The sequence below is a fragment of the Pelodiscus sinensis genome, chromosome 6 (genome assembly GCF_049634645.1).
Source record: "Pelodiscus sinensis isolate JC-2024 chromosome 6, ASM4963464v1, whole genome shotgun sequence".
NCBI lineage: Eukaryota > Metazoa > Chordata > Testudines > Trionychidae > Pelodiscus > Pelodiscus sinensis.
In genome coordinates, this window is record NC_134716.1 from 57,216,970 (window position 1) to 57,239,818 (window position 22,849).

Sequence of the window (22,849 nt, forward strand, 5' to 3'; positions counted from 1 at the left end):
TTGCTTTGCTTTTATCATCTGGATCCTCACTTTGTTTCCATCCTTACTTTGCTTCCATCTTCTTCACATTGAGCTGCAACCAGTACAGATATTCTCTCAAAGTTAGGTAGGATTCTGTGTGTTCCTTCTAGCTTTCTACATTGATGTTGAACAAGTCACTGGAACCACTAAGACAGTAAACAGAATCTCTCAGTGCCTTTTCAGAAAACAACTGAACCAAGAGTCAAAGTTCAAATATAACTTTCAAGTTTCCTGATGTTTTAGTTCTTAGCCATGGAATTTTAATGATGCATTATTATTATTACTATTAAATATGCATTTAAATTGGATTTTTGTTTCTGGAAACATTTTGAACTCTTACTTACATAATGGAAAATATTTTCTGTATTAAGTATTCAGCCTCAATCAGATGAAAGCATTTATATTCCTTTACTTTTTATTTTTGCTGAAACAATTTTGTATATATGTTTTTTAATTATTTGTAAAAGCCTAATAAGACTTTTAAATTTATAATAAATAATTCAAAACATTCAATGATGTCTGCATAACTGTGAACTTTCCCTAAAGCAAATAAACTGAATTTAGCTCTATATCCAATAAAAAATATATGCTGTCAAACGGGAGATCAAAGCTCTGTTCCTGGTCCTTGTGTCCTGCTCACTGGGCTGGCAAGAGCTGTGACGATTGCAGAGTCAATATCTTTTGACCATTATTTTCAAGTGCCTATTAAGGTATCAGGATATTTCCTTAAGGTATTTCCTGTCTCTGTTTGTTGGTGCCCAACTTAAATGCCAAACCACTCTGTTGTTGTTGTTGTTTTTTAAATGCTAAGTACTTAAGTTCCATTAACTTTGATTAGAGTTGTGGGTGATTCACTTCTAGCGCCTCATTTGCAGAGAACTCTCAAGTTGGACACCCAAAATTAATAGCCATTTCTGAAAATTTAGCTCTTAGGCCTTTTGAGAGATTGTGGTAAAGTAGCTCTTCTTAGTACTCTACAGATTCCTCTACCTAAAGTCCAGGATTGAAGGCTACAGAAAGGAGAATAATGGGTTGGATAGTTGTAGTTGGGAGAAGATGAATTTGCAAAGTCAGTAAATTGGCAGAGCCATGGGGATGACGCATGACACACATTACATATATTTTCCATTTCAGAAAAACAAATAAAAACATTCTCTCTTTGTTCATGGTTGTAGGTATCCTGAATTAGCAGCTGTGTGCAGAAATTCTAATACTTTAATTCTGTATCCTGGAGCCGAAGCAGCTAATTTGGAAGAAGTGGCCTTGATCCTACCAACTCCATCCACAATCATCATAATTGATGGAACATGGAGTCAAGCGAAAGATATATTCTACAAAAACTCTCTTTTCCGCTTTCCTAAACAGGTAAGATATAATGCTTTGATTTGAAAGTGTAATGTATAGCTTTCTTTTTCATTGGAAGTGTTTTGAACTAGAACTGGTCAAAATTAGCACTTCATCGCGTATACAATTTGTACGTTTCAAATTTTGTTGGTTCCATTCGGAACAAAATGTCAAAATACTGACATTGTTCACCGAACACAAAATTTAAAAATTTTGCATTTTGAAATGTCAGAACTTTCATGTTGACATTGCTACATTGAAATATTTCATTTTGCTTTGTTGAACAGACTCAAAACATTTACTTTCAGTTTGGGTCCGCACTAATCCACATCCACCTGAGCTGAATCATTCTCTCATGGCTGCTATTGTTTGGGTGCTACTTACTCCCATTCTTTTTGTGGGCTGAGTTCTCCAGCCAGAGTTCTTGTCTCCTGATGCACAGTGATCACATGAATCCCATGATTTACCACACTGATTCAGTTAGAAGAGAAATTGTTGTGCATCGTGGGAAATGTGGTAGTCCTACCAGGAAGATTGGTCCACACAAGGGAGAATACAGTTATGAGATATTTGAACTGCAGCTCCTATGAGGCATTGTGACAGCTCTGGCAAACACATACAATGTCAAGTTGACCCTTGCCCCCCAAAAATTAGTTTGGCATGAAAAATGGAAATATTTACTGTTTGACTTGAACTGAACTGAAATCAAAAAACAAAAAACGCGCCAAACATTGCAAACTATCCTTAGCTTAACCCTCAGACTTATACAAGGCTGCTGCTGGTAATAAAATGTTCGCAATGGTGAAATCGATTTTCAGGTAAATATATGAAGCTGAGTAAAAGTAGGATGTTGTGGCCCTACTGTGCAAATTCTCAACCCTTCTCTTTGTGTCTGAGGGGAAGCTTGTAGAAATCCAGAATAGTTGTCAAATCACAGCTACCATGTATGGAGGGGGCATTTGATTAAATCTATTAAAAACATTATGATTTCTCCAACTATTACCATTAAGAATGATACATTTTCTCTGTCCAAATACTCTAAATTGTATAATGTTTGAATATAGCACTAATAGTGATAATAAAATTAACTAATGTAGGTTCTAGTCTTGCCCTGAGAACTGTGTGAGCACAGACCTGAAATAAATTTGTGTAAGGAAGTGGTACTGTGTAGGGTGTATACATGTGATTCTCAGTGCAAGATGGAAGACTTAATTTATTGTTGTTAGATGATTAAGCACTGTGTTTTTGGCATTTCTTCTATCCTAAGAAGTTTCAGTCTAACACAAGGGGCTTGTTATACACAACATACAATGTTACCGAATTTGCCCAATACTCTGGGGTATGCTCATTTATTAGGGTTACTTTTATGGGACTGGGGGGAGGTTAACAATTCTATCAGTCTACTGCTTGTGCTTACTTGGGCTCTCATATGGAGCTGAATTCTCCCTGCTGCCAATTCCCCCTCCCACTGGAACTCTCCTGCAGGAACTAGGTTCCTCAGGATGGGGTTCTTCCCACCTTAGCAACACACACAGACACTTACACCCACTAACAGAGCACCTCTGAGAGGACTGGGTAATCAGCACTCACAAGCTGACTCTGAATATGTCTCTGGGTTCAGCAGGCTGGGTTTAACAGCAATGCCATACTGCACCCTCATGAGCCTTTGGACTCAGTGAGCTGGATTAAACAGCACTTTAAGCTGCCACCCTCATAAGCCCCTAGATTCATCACCCCCTATCCCTACTTTCACACCACAATCATTCATTGGTAAACCACACGATGAGCAAACCCCACAGGATTTTGGGCACTACAGGGATCTTTAGCTTGGGTACAAGAAGCGTTGTTGTAGAGCGAATGGGGAAGCCAACACAACACCCTTTGGGGAAGAGTGAGCGAAAGAGAAAGAAAGAGAGAGAAGCAACCAGCATAACAATAGAAGTTATTTATTTCTGGGTAGTGATAGGAAGCCAAACACACGTAACAGCTACAATATTAAATCTAAATTGAAACTGATTATAAATGTTAGGGCTAGCTAACCATATAACAGTTTATATAGGGCAGAGTCAGGAGACTATGCTTGGGGTGGGATATGGGCGAGGGGAGGGGAGGAGGAGGAGACAGACAGACCTCACCACTCTGTGGAGCTTGCACTGATCGGGGTTCCCAGATGGTGATGGTAGCCGGGGGTCCAGAGGGCAGGAGACGAGCAGAGCAGAGTCCCTAGCACGATCAGACAGGAGATGAAGAAGTCTCAATAGAACTGATTCAGTTTTAAATCCAGGTATCAGAACAGTTTTTCTTGGGCAAGGGTAGGAGTTTTTTTATAGGAATAGGACAATAGTTTGAAGAGAACACTGGATTTGTTTCTGGGTAAACAGGCGAGACAATAAAGACTGATTCCACCTGGCTGTGGGGGGAGATCCTTGAAGGAGCTCACAGTGGAACTAGGCACTTTCAGTATTTTGGATGTCAATAGGATCCATTACTAGAATTGGTCTGATAATGACTAATTTGGTTGTGAGCAGGTCTGGGTTCATTAGCATCTGGAGCAGAGATTTCACAGGCAGTGCTTCTCTGCTTTCAGTATCCCATAGTTCAGTATGGTTCCTGCTTTGAAAGAGCTGGTCTCCATTCTGTATGCTAATGAGATGTCCCTCAGTTCTGTCTTTCAAGCAGATGAGGCTGGGGTGTATCCTTAATTCTATCATCCTTGTCTGAAGCAGTTTAGGTGTGTCTTCCCGGGCCTTTTCATTGCTTTGTCTTTGATTCTAGCAAAGGCCTGGGGGTGGGAAATTGTTTTGCATGAGCGTCACTCCCTGGCTCCCCAAGAGCACAGGGGCTGGTAGGTAACAATAATCCTGTATTCTTTTCTTTTAAATATGTCTTGTGTGAATTAATCAGTTTAGTTGTGGATTTAACAAAGTGACGCTTTGATCTACAAGTTATGCTTCACCCACAACCAGCTGTATTTTATCCTAAGCCCAGAGCCTATGAGGTTTTTAAAAGTAATCTCCCATAAATACTTTAAAAGTTTATAAATAGCCATAAGCAATATTTTGGGGGGTAGAAATAAATATAAAACTTGAAACTTTAATGCAGTCGTCTCTCAAGTAGTTTATGGTTCCTATTAAATTATGCAGAAAGTGGATACTTTTAAATAAATCAGACCTACAATAAGATATGGATGTTTCACTCTTACATATGCAAAGAGCAAGAGATAAGTGTTGTTGTCAAATCCAGGTATGATTGGTCTTCTATATTGATTTGGTATGTGGACTATCTCAGATCAGTTCAAATAGGAGGTACTGGAAATAGCTCCTTCTTGGACAGCCATATGGGGCATCCATGATTGGATATGCAGTAAGAAAAGAACACCACATCAGATTATGCCTCTCTAGCTTGTACAGAATTGAGGCTCAGCTATTTCAGTAGAACACTCTCTCCCTCCTCCCCCCCAGCATCTCCACCTGGACCCTGCTGAAGTTCCTTCATGTGGTCTGATTTATAATATAGAACTTGGTTTGTGGAAAAGACTTGGATAGATAGGTGATGGGAGGAATAGATGCTTAAGGCAGAAAAGGTAAAACAGTGCAGTACTTTCTTTTTGGTGTAGCTGTTGCAGTCCCTGGAAACCTTGGTAGTGAGGCTGCAATTAACCTGCACCGATTTAACATGGGCTAGACCGGATGTACTGGTTTCTGGCCTCTAATATATCCCCCAGAATATTCTAGATTTGGTGGTGATGTCCGTTCACCCAGAAGCAATCCCAATACCACATAATAAATTCATGACAGGGGCTGTTGTTATCTTTTCTGACAGTTTCCTGGTAGAGTAATTCTTGAAGCCATTCATGGTCAGGGATTTCCTGGTAGCACAGCTCCATTGGAGCCAGGGGCACAGTGAGGCACAGAGCTTCTGTGGAAGAAGAGGACTTTTAGCATCTTTTTGATGCCCCATCATGAATCTGTGAGGCTTGGAAGCTGCTTCCAGCGGCTCTTTCCATAACTAGTGGGTAAACATCATTGTCTTTCTGCCCCTTTGCTAAAAGAATAATGTGATGAAAACTTCACAAAGAGAACCTTAAACCATTTCCCCCCTGAATTCTTCTCTGTGCGTTTTCTGCTATGGTCTTTTACAGCACTAGAACACTTAATTTCATATTTGTTGTTTTATTTTAAATCCACTATTTTTAGTTGCCATTTTGTTTAATCATTTTAGTTTAAAGATTACTCTTTGTGGTGGTTGCTTGTAGAAAACTACTCCCTAGCGCGCTCAGTAAAAAATGCAGACCACAGGCAGTTCACATAATCTTGATGCTTAAAGCATTTGCGGCCTTAAGCTTTTAATTCCAACAGAAAGATTTTTAATTTCAGGGCAGACAAGAATTGTGTTCTGTTATGAGGCAAGTGTGAAGAAGAAGAAACCAGCCCTTTTGCAGGAAAATAGAGTAAGGAGGTCTTTAACTGAACTACACTAAAAATAGGACTTAAATAGGGCTGTCAATTAATGGGCGTAAACTCCTGCGATTAATGCAGGGCAGAATTAACACGTTAAAAAAAATAACACATGTTAATCGCAGAGGGCGGTAAACCAGCATGAGCTGATTGGGAGACTGTCTCTGGTAAGGTGCAATAATGTAAAACGCTACCAGAGGGCACACAGAAAAAAGAAGCAGCGGGAAAGGAAAAATCCCTGAAGACGTGTCAACTCCAACGGAGAAGTAAATAAGAAGTAAAGATCTTGACACCTATCCTGCTCCCCTCCCAGGGGACCATATTTTTTAAAATAAAACAGCCTGGAGGTGCTTGCCCAAGCCATCTACCCTGCCCCACCAGGGCTCACCCAAGCCACCCTCCCTTTGCTCCTGGGGCTGGGACTGACCCTGCCCCCACATCTGATTCTGCTGAATCCCCCCTCCCGAACTCTGCATTGCCCATGGTGGGGTCTATCCCCCAAGCCTAGGGGCTGACTCCTCCCCTGAACTTAGGGGCTGACTCCCACCCCTGAGCCTTGTGCTACCTACAGTTGGGGGCAGAGTTTACCACCCTTCAGCCCTGTGCCTCCTGCAGCTGGGGCTGAGCTAAAACAGGATTCTTTTGAATAGGATGCAAACATGTTGGCTACGTCTAGACTGGCATGATTTTCCGGAAATGCTTTTAACGGAAAAGTTTTCTGTTAAAAGCATTTTCGGAACAGTTTGTCTAGATTGGCACGGACGCTTTTCTGCAAAAGCACTTTTTGCGGAAAAGCATCCGTGGCCAATCTAGACGCGCTTTTGCGCAAAAAAGGCCCGATCGCCATTTTCGTGATTGGGGGTTTTTTTTGCGGAAAACAAATCTCAGCTGTCTACACTGGCCCTTTTGAGCAAAAGTTTTGCGCAAAAGGGACTTTTGCCCGAACGGGAGCAGCATAGTATTTCCACAAAAAGCACTGATTTCTTACAGTAGGAAGTCAGTGCTTTTGCCGAAATTCAAGCGGCCAGTGTAGACAGCTGGCAGTTTTTCCAGAAAAGCGGCTGATTTTCCGGCAAAAACTGGCCAGTCTAGACACAGCCCCCGAGTATATAGAAGAATTTATTGAATTATTCCAAACATTGACACAGTTCTGCTGTGTTTTCATGATCTCTAGGGATTAGGGCTGTCAATTGACATACATTAACGCCTGCACTTAACCGAGGGCAGGATTAATGTGTTAATTTTTTTAACACGTTAACCACAGGTGTTAATGCTGCGCTGCCCCTTTGAAGCGCCAGATTCCAGCTGATCCTGGGGATTCCAGCTGATCCTGGGCTCCTGCGGGGCTGCTCCTTGGAAACTCCAGGGTGGCCTTTCCAAGGGGCAGCACTGCACGGAGCCAGGATCAGCTGGAATCTCCAGCTGATCGCCGGCTCTGTGTTGCGCTGTCCCTTTCAAATGCTGCTACAGAGTTTCAAAGGGACAGTGCACACAATTAATCGCCTGTTTAATCACGATTAAAGTTTTTAATCACGTGATTCATTGCGATCAAATTTTTTAATTGCTTGACAGCCCTACACTTAAAATGTTTGGTTTTGTTCAACTAGTTTACTGAAGTTAATAAAACTGTAGAATAAAATCTGATGTACAAAATTCAAATATTTTAACACTCCTATGCACATCAAAGGCCTTTCAAAAAGACAGATATTCACACCTGTCTGCTACTGAACCATAGTGTTATGTTAATCACATTTTGGTATGTTTTAGTATTTTATGGGCCAGATTGTGATCTCAATACTTATTTTTATGAGCAGATACTCCCATAACTGGTCTCATAGAAATTGTAATTTTCTATGACAGTGTCAGTCATGGTTTAGCAGTATACATTTCCTAGGCACTCAGGTGATGGAATGTCTTACAATAAGTAGCTGGAGGCATAATCACTTTGTAAGACTTAGTGTACCTGTACACTGGAGAATAGCATCCTTGCAACTAATCACTAGTAACCCATGGTGTCCAACATGCTAGCCACTGTGGCTATTTGGCCAGTTGAGTGTAGCTAGTTCACTATAGCAGTAGCCACTATAGTGGCTACTACTTCAGCATTGGTTGGACACCACGGCACCACTAGTACCTCTGTTTAACCCTTACAGTAAAAGTTATGCACTCAGCATCTGAAAGGATGGTTGTATGAATCTACTCGAACATGCCTCTTCCAGGGCTGTTAATGCTGTTGGCAGCATTAGCAACTCCATTCTTTTCTGCACTCGAAAATGGACTAGGCTTTTCTCCTGTGCAGGTGAAGTAAGCGGGGGAAAGGACATCTTATACCTTCTTGTTCTTCTCTGTTTTGATTTGGCAAAACACTTTAGCACTTGGAAATGGGATTTAAACATGTGCAAGGCTTTAAGCACATGACTCATATTTATTAGCGATAGATCCTATATGCATTAAGTTCATTTTGGATTTCTTTGCCAAATCAGGGCCCAAATACACCTGTGTAGAAGATTTTCTATTTTTTTATTTAATAATACAGAGAAGAGTAACACATTCCTATTCTACTTTATAACCAATTAATTCATGTCTGTAAATGGCTTAGGAAAAAACTCCATGTCACAGCCACAGATAATTAATCTTTTTTGTCAAATGCATTGACTTATTTATACAAGATAAATATTTTCAGGGTTGTTGTGGGTTTCTTGAATATGGTTGGTCACTATTCCATTGTTACTGTGATTTAGGTTAATATAGTTTTCTGTAAGGAGTATTTTGAAACCTCTCAGTCCTTTACATAAAGGGTTTTAATATTTTTTTTTAAAGAAAATCTTAGACTGATGACTTTTCCTTAATGGTTAGATATTGAAACAGGTTTTTTTTTAAATGCTTTTTGTTTTTTTTCTGTTTCAAATCTTAATGTTTCTAGAGCAGAGCAGTCAATTTTAAATTAACAAGCTAAATAAATAGGATTCCAATTTTTACATCACAATATACAGTATATCCAGATAGATTTATATAGTTTAAACTAAATTTTATTTTTTTCTCAGAGCACAAATACTTTGGCTAATGTACATTGGCTTACTTTCTCAAAAGAGTTGGTTACATATTTTGAAAGTCAATTTTTTCTGGTTTAAATCAAATAAGAAAACTTTCTAAGTACACAAAGGCTAGTCAAATGAGCATTTACACTATAGGTTAGACCTCCCTGGTCTGGCACCCTCGAGTCCTGAGTGGTTCCGAACGATGGAGTTTGCAGGACCAAGGGAAGTCAAGGCTTCCCACCCAGCTGTAAGCTCTGCTTCTGGCCAGCACTGCGTTCCCTTCCCCCTGCCCCGCTGCCTCCAGCCCTTCCACGGTGCCAGCGCTAGCCAGGGCTGTCCCCCCCACAGTGCTAGTACCACCACCAGCTCTGGCCAGAGCTGTGCCCCTGACCGTGCAGTCATGGGTTGCACTCCCAGCCACCCGTCCTACTGCCTCTAGCCCCGCCTGGGGTTGTGCTCTCAGCAGAAGGAGGATATGTCTACACTACAGCGCTATTTTGAATTAACTTAAGCTAATTTGAAATAATGCATTTATACACAAAAACTATTTCGAAATAGCGTTTTACTATTTTGAAATAGCACGTCCACACTGAGTGGACCCTGAACCGAAGTTAAGGCTGGCTGGAACCAGTGCGGCAGGACATCAGGTTAGGACTTAATGTGTGGGGCTGCTGCCTGAGGCTAACTGAGCTCTGTGCTTAAAGGGACCCTACCCCCACTCCGGAATGACAGTTCTCAGGGTTCCCCGCTTGTCTGTCTACCTCGATGAGGGACTGCAAAGCAGTCCTGTCTTGGAGTGCCCTGAGTGCCTGAACTTGGGATACTACAGCACTCAGCGACATGGAGCCAGAGCTGCCCCTGGGCATGCCGGTGCATCTCGTGGGGTTGTTGAGATCAGCCCAGCTGCATTTGCTGCAGGCTGCCATCCAGGGAGTTTATCGGGGGGCTGTCAGAATCCAGGAGGCCCTAAGGGAAAGCCTCCACCCCGAGGAGCCCTCAGAGCCTCCCTGATCCTCCCCACCGGGGGGCTCGTGCCCCATTCCTCCCTCACATCCTTCCACTTACCCCTCCCTAGCCCCACTTCCTGATGTCAAATAAAAGACACGTATGTTCAAAAATAGAAACTTGATTTCTTGAACAAAACTGGGGAGGGGGGAGAAGGAATGAACCTCTGGGGAGACTGGGAAAAGGAGGTGGGAGAGGGGAGGTGGAAACCTGGGAGGAGGGAGCTGGAAGGGGGAAGCAAGGAGAAGAAGGGGGAGGGGAAATTCAGGGCTCAGGGTTGGGGGTCTCGCCAGACCAACTTGACTTTCATGCAGACCTGCTCCTGGGTTCGCATGTGGCCTTTGGTGGCCAGGCTGGCAGCTATCCTGGCAGCTGGCCGCGTTCCTCCGTCTAGTGCGGAGATCATGGATGTTGGGGGCATACCCCCCAAACCTGAATAAGATCCATGATCTCCACCCTGGACCAGGAAAGGGCCCGCCTTCTCCGGGCCCTGTCAGGCTCCTGGGAGCTGGCAGACTGCTCCTGGGGAGTGGTGGAGGGCTGGCTGCCAGTGGCTTGCTGGCTCATGTTTTGGGGCCACTGGGTCAGGGGCCCCGGTGGCCACTGCTGGCTCTGGGCTGGCAGGCTTGGAGCTGGCACAGGCACTGTGGTCAGGGTCTACCCCTTTAATGGCTCCGGGGCTGGAGGAGAGGAGAGTAAGTCTTCCTGGTTGTGCCCAGAGTGGCCACCAGGGCTCTCTGGGAAGGGCTGGAGGCCCCCTATTTTGAATTAAGTGTCTACACAGCACTTAATTCGAAATAGCTATTTTGAATTTAGCATTACTCCTCATAGACTGAGATTTACCAAATTTGAATTAAGGGCTCTGCTATTTCAAATTAAATTTGAAATAGCAGTTTGCATGTATAGACGCTATTAAAGTTAATTCGAAATAACGGCTGTTATTTCAAATTAACTTTGCAGTGTAGACATACCCGGAGAGAGTAAGAGTGAGTGTAAAGGAAGGCAGATGTATGAGGGCAGTAAACAAACCTGCATCGCAAGCAATGCACTGCTCAGGTTTTCCAGGACACTGCTGTGGAACAGACACACTGTATGGCATTATCCTGTGGAAAAAACAATGTAGATTAATGTAGATCTTAGAAGCATTAATTTCTGTGTCTCTCTTTTTTACTGGCAGATGCTTTCAGGTTCAGTATTTATGGAGGTATTAGAGATGGAGCCATTGTACCAAGAAGTAAAATATTTTGTCCCAATCACCCTGCTTTCTGCAGATGTCTTGAGATCTGTAGGATTTCTTGCAGATATTGGGATATTAGAGGGCCATGACTTCTGTTTAACCCATAGATATGAGAATATTGAATAATGTAAGCTTCGGGATTTTGCTTTCCTACTGAATTGTATGTGGGAGAGCATGATTTGTCCAAGTATAAATTACTTGTCATTCTCTATATAAAATGTAGCTGATATATACAATCAAGGTGTCATGTTGATAAAGTAATCTTTTTCGCTTAGAAGCATTATTAAAATATATTGTACAGAAAGATTGAGTAACAATTTTTAATAATAGTTTACCAGGGTTTACTCTCTGTAGTGCTATATCTCATTTTAATCAACTGGGAGCTGATTTCATTAGATGGAAAAGTGTGACAATTTGAAAGCCCATTATGTTCAACAAAATTAATGAACCTGATGTGAAAAGCAGATATTTTTGAATGGTGGTTTTTTGTTGGTTTTTTTCCTGAAAAGGCCTTCTACAGATTTAGGTTGTGTGGTTCATTTATAGAGAAGTCTATTAAGAATGTGTATGTTTTACATTTTCTCTTATCTTGGGAACTACCCACAACACTGCAATTTGGTGTGACAATCAAGCTGGTGTGATGTATTGCTGAGGATCCCTGAGATGCAGCTTGGGACTTTGTGGCCATTGTGCCCCTCTAACTCTCCAGCCTGGGCTGGATATTTCGCTGGTGACAAGCAGCATTACTGCATGTGGAGCCCCACCTAGACTACATGAATGCTCCCAGAGCCAATCATCAATCACACAGAGAAAGACACCTGCCACATTCCCCTCCCCCACTTATCATCTTGCACTGCTCAAGACCCTTTCTTGAGCAGTACCAACTTATAAATTGGTTCACCATTTCATCAGTGGAAAATGGCTGTCTACCAGCCTTGGTAAACTTGAGCAAATTTACCAAGCACCGCAGGCAAACTCATGGGTAAAAAATAAATAGTAAAACAAATCTATTGATTACAAAAGAGATTTTAAGAGATTATAAGTGGTTAGGCAAAAAGTCATATTGGTTACTTAAAGAAAATAAAATGTAAGCACATGACAAAACTTTAACCTTTATCACGCTAGACCAGGGGTGGGCAAATTTCTTCCTGAGAGCCACATTAATAGTGAAATTGTATGGAGGGCCAGGTGTGGAAGCCAGGGCAGAAACTGCTTTCCCAAACAGCCAGGCATGGCCTAGCCTCTTCTCTCTGTCCAAGCTCCCTTGTTCCCCACCCCTTACCCAATCCCTCTGGAACTGTTTGTTCCCTAGCCAGTCCCCCTGGAAACTCCCACCTCCTATCCAGTCCCTTCTGCTCCCCACACCTGGCTACCCTCCTGTAGCATTAGGGCTGGGGGTACGATGACTATGCCACCTAGGTTCTGGGTGGAGGTAAGACTGCCAGGTAGGGGAGGGAAAAGGAGGGCCCAGGGGCTAGCCTCTGTTTGCTGCACTTCTCAGAAGATGGGCTAGCTCCTTCCAGGCAAGGCTGTTCCGACATGCTCCCTGGCTGGAACCTGGGGAATGAAGGGTCAAACGGGCAGAAATTTGCCCATCTCTACACTAGACAGTATTTAGATCAAGCAATGTATTCATCACACTGGAACTCTCAGTCCATAATTTGCATGTGTGTTTCTTAAAGTTGGGCTAGTCTCCTCTGTTGAAATATTCAGTCTTCTTAGCATCTGTGTTGCTAGCAGTATAGCTCATGGGAAGAGAAAAGGCCAAGCATTGGGCCACTGTGTTCTGTTTTGTATCTTTACTCCATGTGCTTGGAGAACATACCTCTAGGCACGTCTAGTGGTCATTGCTGAATCTCCAGGCAAGGTTGAACAGTTTCCCTGGTGTGGCCTTGTGCAAATGAGCTATTGAATCATAGCTCCCTTACTCATCAATGACTGTTGATGGTTGTTCAACATCTATCCAGTGGTTGGTTATTTCTCTTGTTATTGTCCTTGGGGAGCTAGTACTAGGTACTTCTCAAACCCACAGCATATTTTAGTGACAATCATATATGTCAGTATAGATACTGCCTATGCTGCTTAAAGGGGATTCATCTGTTGATGTAGTACTGTCTGCATCTGGAGTAGGTTGATAAAGCGTGTGGATTTTTCGTGCCTTGAGAGATACAGCTATGCTGATTTAAGTTCCCAGTATAAACAGACCATTTGTTGGGAAGAGTAGGAAGAAGTCTGCATCCAATACTTTTTCCGAAGATATTGTCTCTCAGCAGGGGGCAAGAGGAGAACATTAACATGTTCTCCTGTTCCCTTAAACATATCCTTGAGTGATACTGGCAGAGAGCACGAAGGGTCTGCAAGGTGAATTATCTCTATGCTTTTGCAGTTTTTCAGTTTTTCCTACTTATGGCACGTCTACGCTAGGAAATTATTTTGAAATAACCTATTTTGAAATGACTCCCAAAATAACTATTTTGAAATAGGCGTTATTCCTCATGACAAGCAGGAGTTATTATTTCAAAATAACCAGCCCGTTATTTTGAAATAATGGTCTTGGTAATGTGGATTCTCCGTTTATTTTGGAATAAGGGGAGTTGACCAGGGGTAGGTTAGAGAAATTGAATCTCATCCTTTCACATGGTTAAGGATCCCATATTTGAACATAAAGGAAATTATCCCCTTCACGAATTTCACTTTCAAAAATGTGTATTTAGGATTTGGTCTTGAGTTCCCTCCTTTATATCAGCTCCCTGTCTTCAGATTTTTTTTCTGGATCAAACAATGTTTCATTGTCCCTCAGAGTTTTATTCCAACAACTAATAGACTTTCATGTTAATGAAACAATTGTTTTACTAACCCTACATTTGGTTCTTTCTCCCTCACAGAGGGAACAGTTTTCTGTTCTATACATGAAGTGACTGATCAATTTTTGTCCCCTCATGCATAACCAGTAAGAGAATCTGTGCTGTTTTTCATCTACTTCAAAGGCCGTAACAAGAGAAAACAGCAGTGCTTCCATTGCTTACTAAATAAAGAATCGCACATAGACAGTATTTAAGACCATCCAAAAGTTGCATCCGTATTCTAACAAATGTTACTACTCCTATACACCAGCATGTCAGCCTGGTGCTTGGAGGGATGAGGCGCTAGCCTCTCTGGTCTATAAAGTAATCATCTGGTCCTCCCCTACACATTTATTTGCTATTGTCAGTTGGAACCTCTGGTAGACTCAGACTTCTCATAGCCAATACTGTTGGCCGATCATATGGAAAGAGAAGGTTATGTGAAAAGGGAGACTCAGATTATCTATTTTATTGTAGCTCTCTGGAGACTTTCTGAAAGCTGCATACAGATTATCAGGCCTCGGACCTTGCAAGCCATCCAGAAATGTATCCCATTTTTTCCCTCTGATATCATCTTTTCTTGTATGTGACTTCTTTCCTCCTGCTTTCCATATAGGACCACATGTTCCCCCTGTGGCTTTCCTTCTACTGTTCTTTCCAGACCAAATTCTATACCTCTAGTGGTATTTCCTGCCAGTCATTCTTTCCATGTTGCCTGAACATGCTCATAAAGTGCATCTGGGCTGCACACCTCTTGCAAAGCATGCATAAAATGATGCTTATTTATTATTCCAACTTTGAATTGGTCCTGTACTGCCAGTGAGTAGTATATGCATCTATCCTATACATTCTAGACACTTCAGAATATAAGATGTGTACTTGCTTAAAATATACATGTTATATTTAAGCATCTGTGTGGATTCATAGTCTCATATCTTTTAGACAATAATACTAAAATTCCTATATTCAGTTCCTTAAACCTATGAAAAGTTAGACACACCCATATGAGTAAAGTTTAACTTTTGTATTTGATCTCTTTAAGGGATTCAAACCAAAAACAGAAACATTTTAAAAAGTGAGAATAAGAAGAGTACAGGATTTCAGCCTGGTAGTGAGTTAGTGAAATCATTAACAATGGTCAGAGGTACCAGACAATTCTTGAGATGTTCATGACTTGATCTATTGTCTGTTTCACAATGAGAAAATCATACCACAGTGTATTGCTCCAAGACTGAGCCAGATTTTCTGGTGTAAATATGTACAACTCTATTTAATTCTATGGTCCTATGCTCATTTTATACTAGCAGAGAATTAGGCCTCACATCTGTGTGTACTAGGATAGTTTGTTTTGTGAGGGGCTGTAGGGACCTGAACTGGCTAGCCATTTTCTGGGAGAGTCCTTTTAAAAAATAGTGCTTGGGAATGATAGGTTGCAGGTTATATTTATCAGCACCAACAAGGAAGTAGTCAGGAGACCGATTCTCCTGATTGTACGCTTCCTGGGGAGTACCTGAAGAGTTGGAAACTGGTAAGAGCTACAGGGAGACTTTCATGTAACATTGAGTATTGCAGAGAATAAAAAGACTTCTGCAGGGTCAAATAAAAGAATCCCATTATATATAACTCAGGTGGATGACCCTGCAGAGTATAATCAGTCTAGAAAAGAGATGGCACTAGAAAAGTTCATCTTGACTTCCAGAGAGAGAGAGCCTGTGAAGATTGAGTTGCAGGGAATGAGAAGGGTATGACCGAGATGCTGATCCAATGTTAAATAGCCTTATTTTTAGACATAAAACTTTGAAGCCCTGAAGAAAGAATACTTGAAATCTAGAGGATGGAGAGTGTTCTTTGGTATTGGGACTGCTAAGTTAGTCTATGTTGCCTAAAATTTTAATCCCCTTTCTCTGGAACTTCATTTCCAGGGTCTAAGCAATGAATTTCTGGCTTCAGTGAGCATTTGGTCAGTAAACTAGCTCTTTACCAGGTCTCTGCCAGTGTTAATAGTTTCATTACAACCATGCATTAATTATTTTATGCAACTTTTTAGAAGCTATGACAAACAGAAGAGGTAACACAAATAAATATATTTTAAAATTACACAACAGTGTTCCTGTACTGAAAGTTTACCTGTGGTGTTTGTGCTGAAGTACTGCTGCTCGTTAGATATAGCTGCATAAAGTTGATTTTCTTTTAGTATAACCCAGAACTAAAAGCCAGAAATAAATGTAGTCACTATTTTCCAAACTTTATGTCACTGAAACAGAGGCTATCTTCTTGTACTATTTTCTCAGACTGGCTACCTCTTTGAAAAACTTAAAAAATAACAAATAGTCTAGTATCACCTTAAAGACTAACAAAACATGTAGATGGTGGTATGAGCTTTTGTGGGCAAAACTCACTTCTTCAGATGAGCGGAAGATAGGAAGGTTATCTCAAAATATAAAAAGAAACAGTTCCTGTTTTGACTCTGTTTTTCCTGGAGAACTCCTCAGAGGACTGGACAGGTATTGGGATTATAAAATCAGTGGAATCAAGTTAGTGGAAAAGACAGTTGAGAAAAGAAGAAAAATTTCTGAACTATACTTTTTAGATGTCTTTGGTAGCTTTTGTTAATATCTATTTAATTCAGATCAGAGATGAGGCTATTCATAGCTGAACCCAGCAAAAACCTCCTACATCAGTATTGGCTTATTTTTGATGACTTTATTGGTATGGACATATTAGGATGGAACAACAACAAATTATGAAGCACGTTTACCTTTGGATGCTTAGTGATCCTGAGATTAGCAGAAGTTTTGGTATTGCAGTAACATAATCTGTGATGAATGTAGACTGAATATCCAACCAATCCCTTTAAGGACTTAGCTAGAAATAAGTTGAGTGGCATTCAATTTTCATGGAGGCTGTGTCCTTCTAAGACTTGTTAGAAGTTTTATTATGATAATGACTTTCTTCAAACATCTCACAGACACTTGAAGCCCTGTCAAGCCTCTTTCTTTCAACTGAAGGTAAAAGCTTCTACATCTTTAGATAATATTCCAACAAAAGCAAGCACGTTAAGATGAAACAAGTAGAAGACGAAAGTCTTTTTTTTAAGGTTTCTTCATGCATAATGAAGAAGCACTAAAGGGAACAAGTTTTGGCCCACAACACGTTTGTTAGAGAGCCAAAGATGAGCTTAGGTCTGCTGAATCCCAATTCAGTCCTGTAACCAGAAGACAGTCCTTCTCCTTTTTGCCCTTTGGCCATCATTCTTTATAGTCCAAGGAAAGATGTCTTCTGTGCCTGTTTTCAGTCAAACTTTTCCTGTGGCCTGGAGATGTCCTTTTTCGGTGGGAGTATAGATGATTATTAGGTAGGAACTGTTGCTTGAGTTTCCTTTATTAAACTAGGAGGTTCTGATGACACGTAGGACCCTATAGTAGCATTGCGGCATACTAGTCAGTCTGTCAGCAGTACATAAAGTGCTGAGAAGAGTATTTTTAAATCTCACTGCTGATGTACTTCCTCCTACTCATGCTAGCTGCTCTTCACCTGTGACTGTGGGGAATCTGTCTCCTGGTCCTCCCAATCTCGGGTGGATTCTCTCGCACCGTCAATAAGGACAAACCACAGGATTTTGGTGCTCTTTAGCAGGTCCATTCACTCCTATTTGTGCAATCTTTTAGAAGCAGCTGCATTCTGGACTTAATTTACCCCTTCATTTTGTTACTTCTGTTTACATGTTTTCATTGTCAGAGTATGTCTACACTGGAAGCTTATTTCGGACAAAGCTATTCCGGAAAATATCTTGTTGAATAGCTTATTTTGAAATGGTGTCCACACTACAGGAAAGCCTCAAAATTAGTCCAAGGCAGGCTCCCATAATGTGGATGTGCTATCTCGATTTAAAGCCCCAGGAGGTGCTGGGGAGAATAACTTAGAATAGCCCTGGTGAGCAGCTATTTCGATATAGCAGCCATGGAGCATCCACATAAACCCTCTTCTGAAAGAGCTTTTAAAGAAGAGGAGTTATTCCTCATGGAATGGGGTTTACCAATGTCAGCAAAAGCCCTCCATGATTTCAGTTTTCTTTTGAAATAATGCAATTGCTGTGTGGACACTAGTATTGTTTTTCCAGAATAACGGCTATTATTCTGGAATAATGGTGCAGTGTAGGTGCATCCTCTGTAATACAAATACCAGCTTTGTTTTACTAAAATAAATATTGATGGGGATTGAGACCTTTAACTACTCTTTGTAGTCAGATGGGAAAATTATCTTTCAAATTAAATATATTGATATGATGTTTTGGACCATGGGTACTCTTAGAAGCAGACAAAGCTTCTGTTGGCTGAATAAGTGTGATAAGGAAGCAGACAAAGAATGACAGAGGATATGTAGTATATGTTCTTTAATTTAAAAATATTGCCAAAACTGAAGGGACTTTGGAGGGTGTGTAGAAACAAAACCTTTTAAACCATTGTGTGATGCTTTTTCCCCAAAACAAACTCCATCAGCCTGTAGACTATTAGTTGAAGCACCACAACTGGTCTCAAAAGCTGTTGTAATACATTTGGCAGCCCTCATGTATCCAAGACTGACTGAATATAACTTTCGATTGCAGTCAACATCTTGAATTTCAATAAGAAGCTAATAATAACCGATTCCAGAACCGGAACCAGTTCAGTTCAATATCTTCGTCAATGATTTAGCTATCCGCATAGAGAGTACGCTTATTAAGTTTGCAGATGATACCAAGCTGGGAGGGGTTACAACTGCTTTGGAGGATAGGGTCATCATTTAAAATGATCTGGACAAATTGGACAAATGGTCTCAGGTAAACAGGATGAAGTTTAAGACGGACAAATGCAAAGTGCTCCACTTAAGAAGGAACAATCAGTTTCACACATGCCAAATGGGAAGCGACTATCTAGGAAGGAGTACAGCAGAAAGGGATCTAGGGGTTATAGTGTACCACAAGCTAAATATGAGTCAACAGTGTGACACTGTTGCAAAAAAAGCAAACATGATTCTAGGATGCATTAACAGGAGCATTGTGAGCAAGACACGAGAAGTCATTCTTCCGCTCTACTCTGCACTGATTAGGTCTCAGTCGGAGTATTGTGTCCAGTTCTGGGCACCACATTTCAAGAAAGATGTGGAGAAATTGGAGAAGGTCCAGAGAAGAGCAACAAGAATGATGAACGGTCTAGAGAACATGACCTATGAAAAAAGACTGAAAGAATTGGGTTTGTTTAGTTTGGAAAAGAAAAGATTGAAAGGGGACATGATAGCGGTTTTCAGGTATCTAAAAGGGTATCACGAGGAGGAGGGAGAAAACTTGTTCTTCCTGGCCTCTGAAGATAGAACAAGAAGCAACGGGCTTAAACTGCAGCAAGGGAGGTTTAGGTTGGACATTAGGAAAAAATTCCTAACTGTCAGGGTAGTTAAACACTAGAATAAATTTCCTAGGGAGGTTGTGGAAACTCCATCTCTGGATATATTTAAGAGTAGGTTAAATAAATGTCTATCAGGGATAGTCTACAGTACTGGTTTCTGCCATGAGGACGGGACTGGAGTTGATGACCTCTCAAGGTCCCTTCCAGTCCTAGTATTCTATGATTCATTCTATGCAAATCTTGAAGAGCTGATGTGATGTGTTTTTGATGACCACATTTTATTCTAGTTGTAATCTCTGTGAGGTTTTTGTAGAAGATCATGTTATAGCAATCTAATATGAATCACAAAAGGTAGAGTTGAGAGAGAGAGAGGTTAAGATATGGGGTGGGGGGAGAATTTTGTCAACTAGCTCTTTCTCAGGTGCCAAAACAAGGAGAGGTTCAAAAATATCCTTAAGTTGCAAACCCCATTGTCTAAGAATGGATAAAATCCCCTTAATAGATGGAGTAAAATTCAATCCTATATTATCAAGCTGCTACTTGATCCACAAACCTTCCCTCCTTATTATCGTTTCAGATAAATTCCAGCCATAAGTCTCTCTTATCTGCTGACTAAAGATTTTAATCTAGTGGGTATGAAAAAGCCAACCCTTCTGTTTTTTTAACTCAACTTGTAAATCCTCCTGAAAACAGGATTGAACATCCTTGTGACTAGCTGAAAGCATAAAGGACAGTAGACTTACAGAAATGGAAAGTATGTGTTAGTTTGAAAAAGAAAGAATGAGAAAAAGGTTAAAATAGCTGAGATGATTAGTCTACCCATTCTGTGCTTTTGAACATCATGTTTCTTTGGACCTTATCCAAAGCCAATTGAAGTCAATGGAAAGGCTTCCAGTGATTTTAGTGGACCTTGCATCAGACCCCTGAAAATCATGTACTGTGATCATCATTTCAATGTGACTTTTGTATGAGAGATAATGAACAGCCTTATCATTCACAGCATGATCATTTGCAGGCTCATCACTGATTAACTGACAAAAAATTTAGAAATATAACTGTCACCACATGCTAAAATGTGATTATGGATTCTAACTTGTTACTGTTCAAGGGATATGTGTCTTAACTGTACACATTTATAAAAAACCATGGTGACTGATTAATAGAATTATCCATAGCAGATGTTGTCAAAGTTGGTGCTGTGATGAGAACTTTTTACTCAATGATCTTATAGAGTAATTGAGAAAATAATTGCTTTTTCCTTCCACACGTATAGATTGATTTTTAAGATGCAAATTCACATTTGAGGTAAAAAAGTTCAGCTTAATTAGCTGTAGCATGTGTTTTGACAGTAACACCATTCAGAAGGCAGAGCCAGCTCAAGGCTATAATATGATGTCACTCGTACAATAATCCTACCAGGTGCCATAAAACACTATGAACATGGTATAGCTAGCTATTCATAATTGCATCTCTTTCTTTCAGGTCATTCTTAGCACTTCAGTCAGATTCTCAAATCCCATATTATATTCTCTGTGTGTATAACAGAGTATTTTCAAATATTAATAATGCAAACCATGACTACTACTAAGAAATTGAATATATTGCCAAGCTTATGGAAAGGGATTTTGCAGAAAGACATAAGAAAAGCCTTCATTTTCCAATCAACTATGTACAAAGAATAATTGGAATAGCTGCACAGATCAAAGCCAGGGATCAAAATAAAATAATTTCCCCTCTTATGCTGAGTATGAGAAGTATATTTAAAAAAAAACTGTGGAAACTTCTTCAAATACTCAATTAATATGGTTATATCAATTGATTTAGAAAAATCAAATTGTTTTATTCTAACTAGAAAATAGGGGAAATATAAATCTGGGAGTTTGTATACACCATAAAAATTTACATCCAATCATTAATTATGTGGACCAAGCAATATTTTGGCCATTTTAAATTACTACTGAACACTCTGGGGATTTGGCCCTTAATTATGAAAATAAACACCAATAAATGAATATATAATGAATATAAATTTTGGTTTTAACTCTGAAATCTGAGGGTATTCTGAATTACAGCTGCTGAATGACAGGACAAATTCCACATGTAGGAAATGCACAGTATCTAACAAAATAACTAAATTAGGTAGGGGACATTGGAAAAAGTACCTTTTGAATTTATGAACATCCTGATGTGTTTGGGATCCTGCGGGGCTAAATTTTTGCTTTCAAAGCTGTTAGTGTCTTTGTTTTTACCTTTTGTCACTTGGATTTAAATGACTACCTTGCCCCAAAAGCAAACCAGGTATATCTCAAAAGGGAAATAAAAATTGAACATGAACTATCTTGTGATATATCACTGAAAGTAGATATGCATATATAGCTGGATTTCAAAACCCAAGCACTCTGCACCTAAATTGGTAATCGTGTATAGATATCAGTGAGTAGATTTAGCAAGGAAATTTCATATGTAATTTTAAATATCAAACTGTTCTGAAAATCAGTTTGTGGTTACACACACAGGCATGGAGTTGTGTGGTCATCTGAATGCGCTCAAACTAATGTTTAGGTGATGGCTTGAGTAACAGAGAACCCCTTAAAATTGTCACTTGGGCTGATCATACCACTAAACCAACCTACCTGCCTGCCCTCTGAGGCACTCTACCAACCAACCTATTTTGCTTCCAGAATCTCTGGACTCTCTCAGGAAAGGTACAGAATTTGGGGTAACAGCCTGAAGTAGAGCAACACAGACACTGAGAACAGCTCATCCCTAGGAAGGCTCAGTCACAGGGACTTTGCACAGCCACAAGGGAATCAGATCCCCCAGATAAATAAATCTTACTCTGCATAAAAGTGTTATATAGAGAAAGTGTATGAGGTGTTTTCCCTCTTTACCGATGAAAGAGAGAGATGCACAGCTGTTGCCTCTACCCCCCGCCAGGTGCTGTGCTATGTGCTGCTCGCTGGACGGGATGAGACGTCACACACTCCCCCACGCCCAACCCAATCCCGCTGGGGGCAGGGGAGCTGTGTGAAGTTTCCTCCATCCTCCCCCCACCCTGCAAGGAGTGTGCAACGTTCAAAGTGTCATACTTCGCCGCGGGCGGGGCAGGGTGAAGGACATTTCACGCAGCTCTCCCACCCCCAGGCCTCCTCCCACCCTGTGCGTGGCATTTTGAAGTGCCTCATGCTGCTGGGGGGGGGGGGGTAGGGTGGGAGGAGGCTTCATGCGCTCCCCCGCCCCCAAGCCTAGTGGGAAATGGGGACAAAGGGGCTCCTTCACCCCCAGATAAATCATGGTCTTGGATGGGGAAGCCCAGAAGCATCCTGGCCCCGCACCTTCCAGAACAGCCTGGGGCCACTTCAAAGATTTTTGAAGTGTCCCCTGACCAAAAACTATTGCCCACCCCTGCTCTGCGGGCTGGGGCTAGGGTATACCCCAGCCTCCTGAGCTGCTGTGCAGCAGTTGGCTTCAGCTCTAGCAACTGCCACAGGGCGGGCGTCTGCCAGAGCTGAAACGGGCTGTT

The 22,849-nt window shown here is 41.1% G+C and overlaps 1 protein-coding gene across 3 annotated transcripts in view; it reads left to right on the plus strand.

The window, feature by feature from the left end:
* Nucleotides 1-22,849, plus strand: part of DTWD2 (DTW motif tRNA-uridine aminocarboxypropyltransferase 2) — a 224,190-nt gene that overhangs the window by 80,600 nt on the left and 120,741 nt on the right. For all 3 annotated transcript variants that reach the window (XM_075931968.1, XM_075931970.1, XM_075931969.1), the window contains exon 4: nt 1,197-1,386. In XM_075931968.1, coding sequence (XP_075788083.1) covers nt 1,197-1,386 — 190 coding nt within the window. The remainder of the gene's footprint in view (nt 1-1,196; nt 1,387-22,849) is intronic.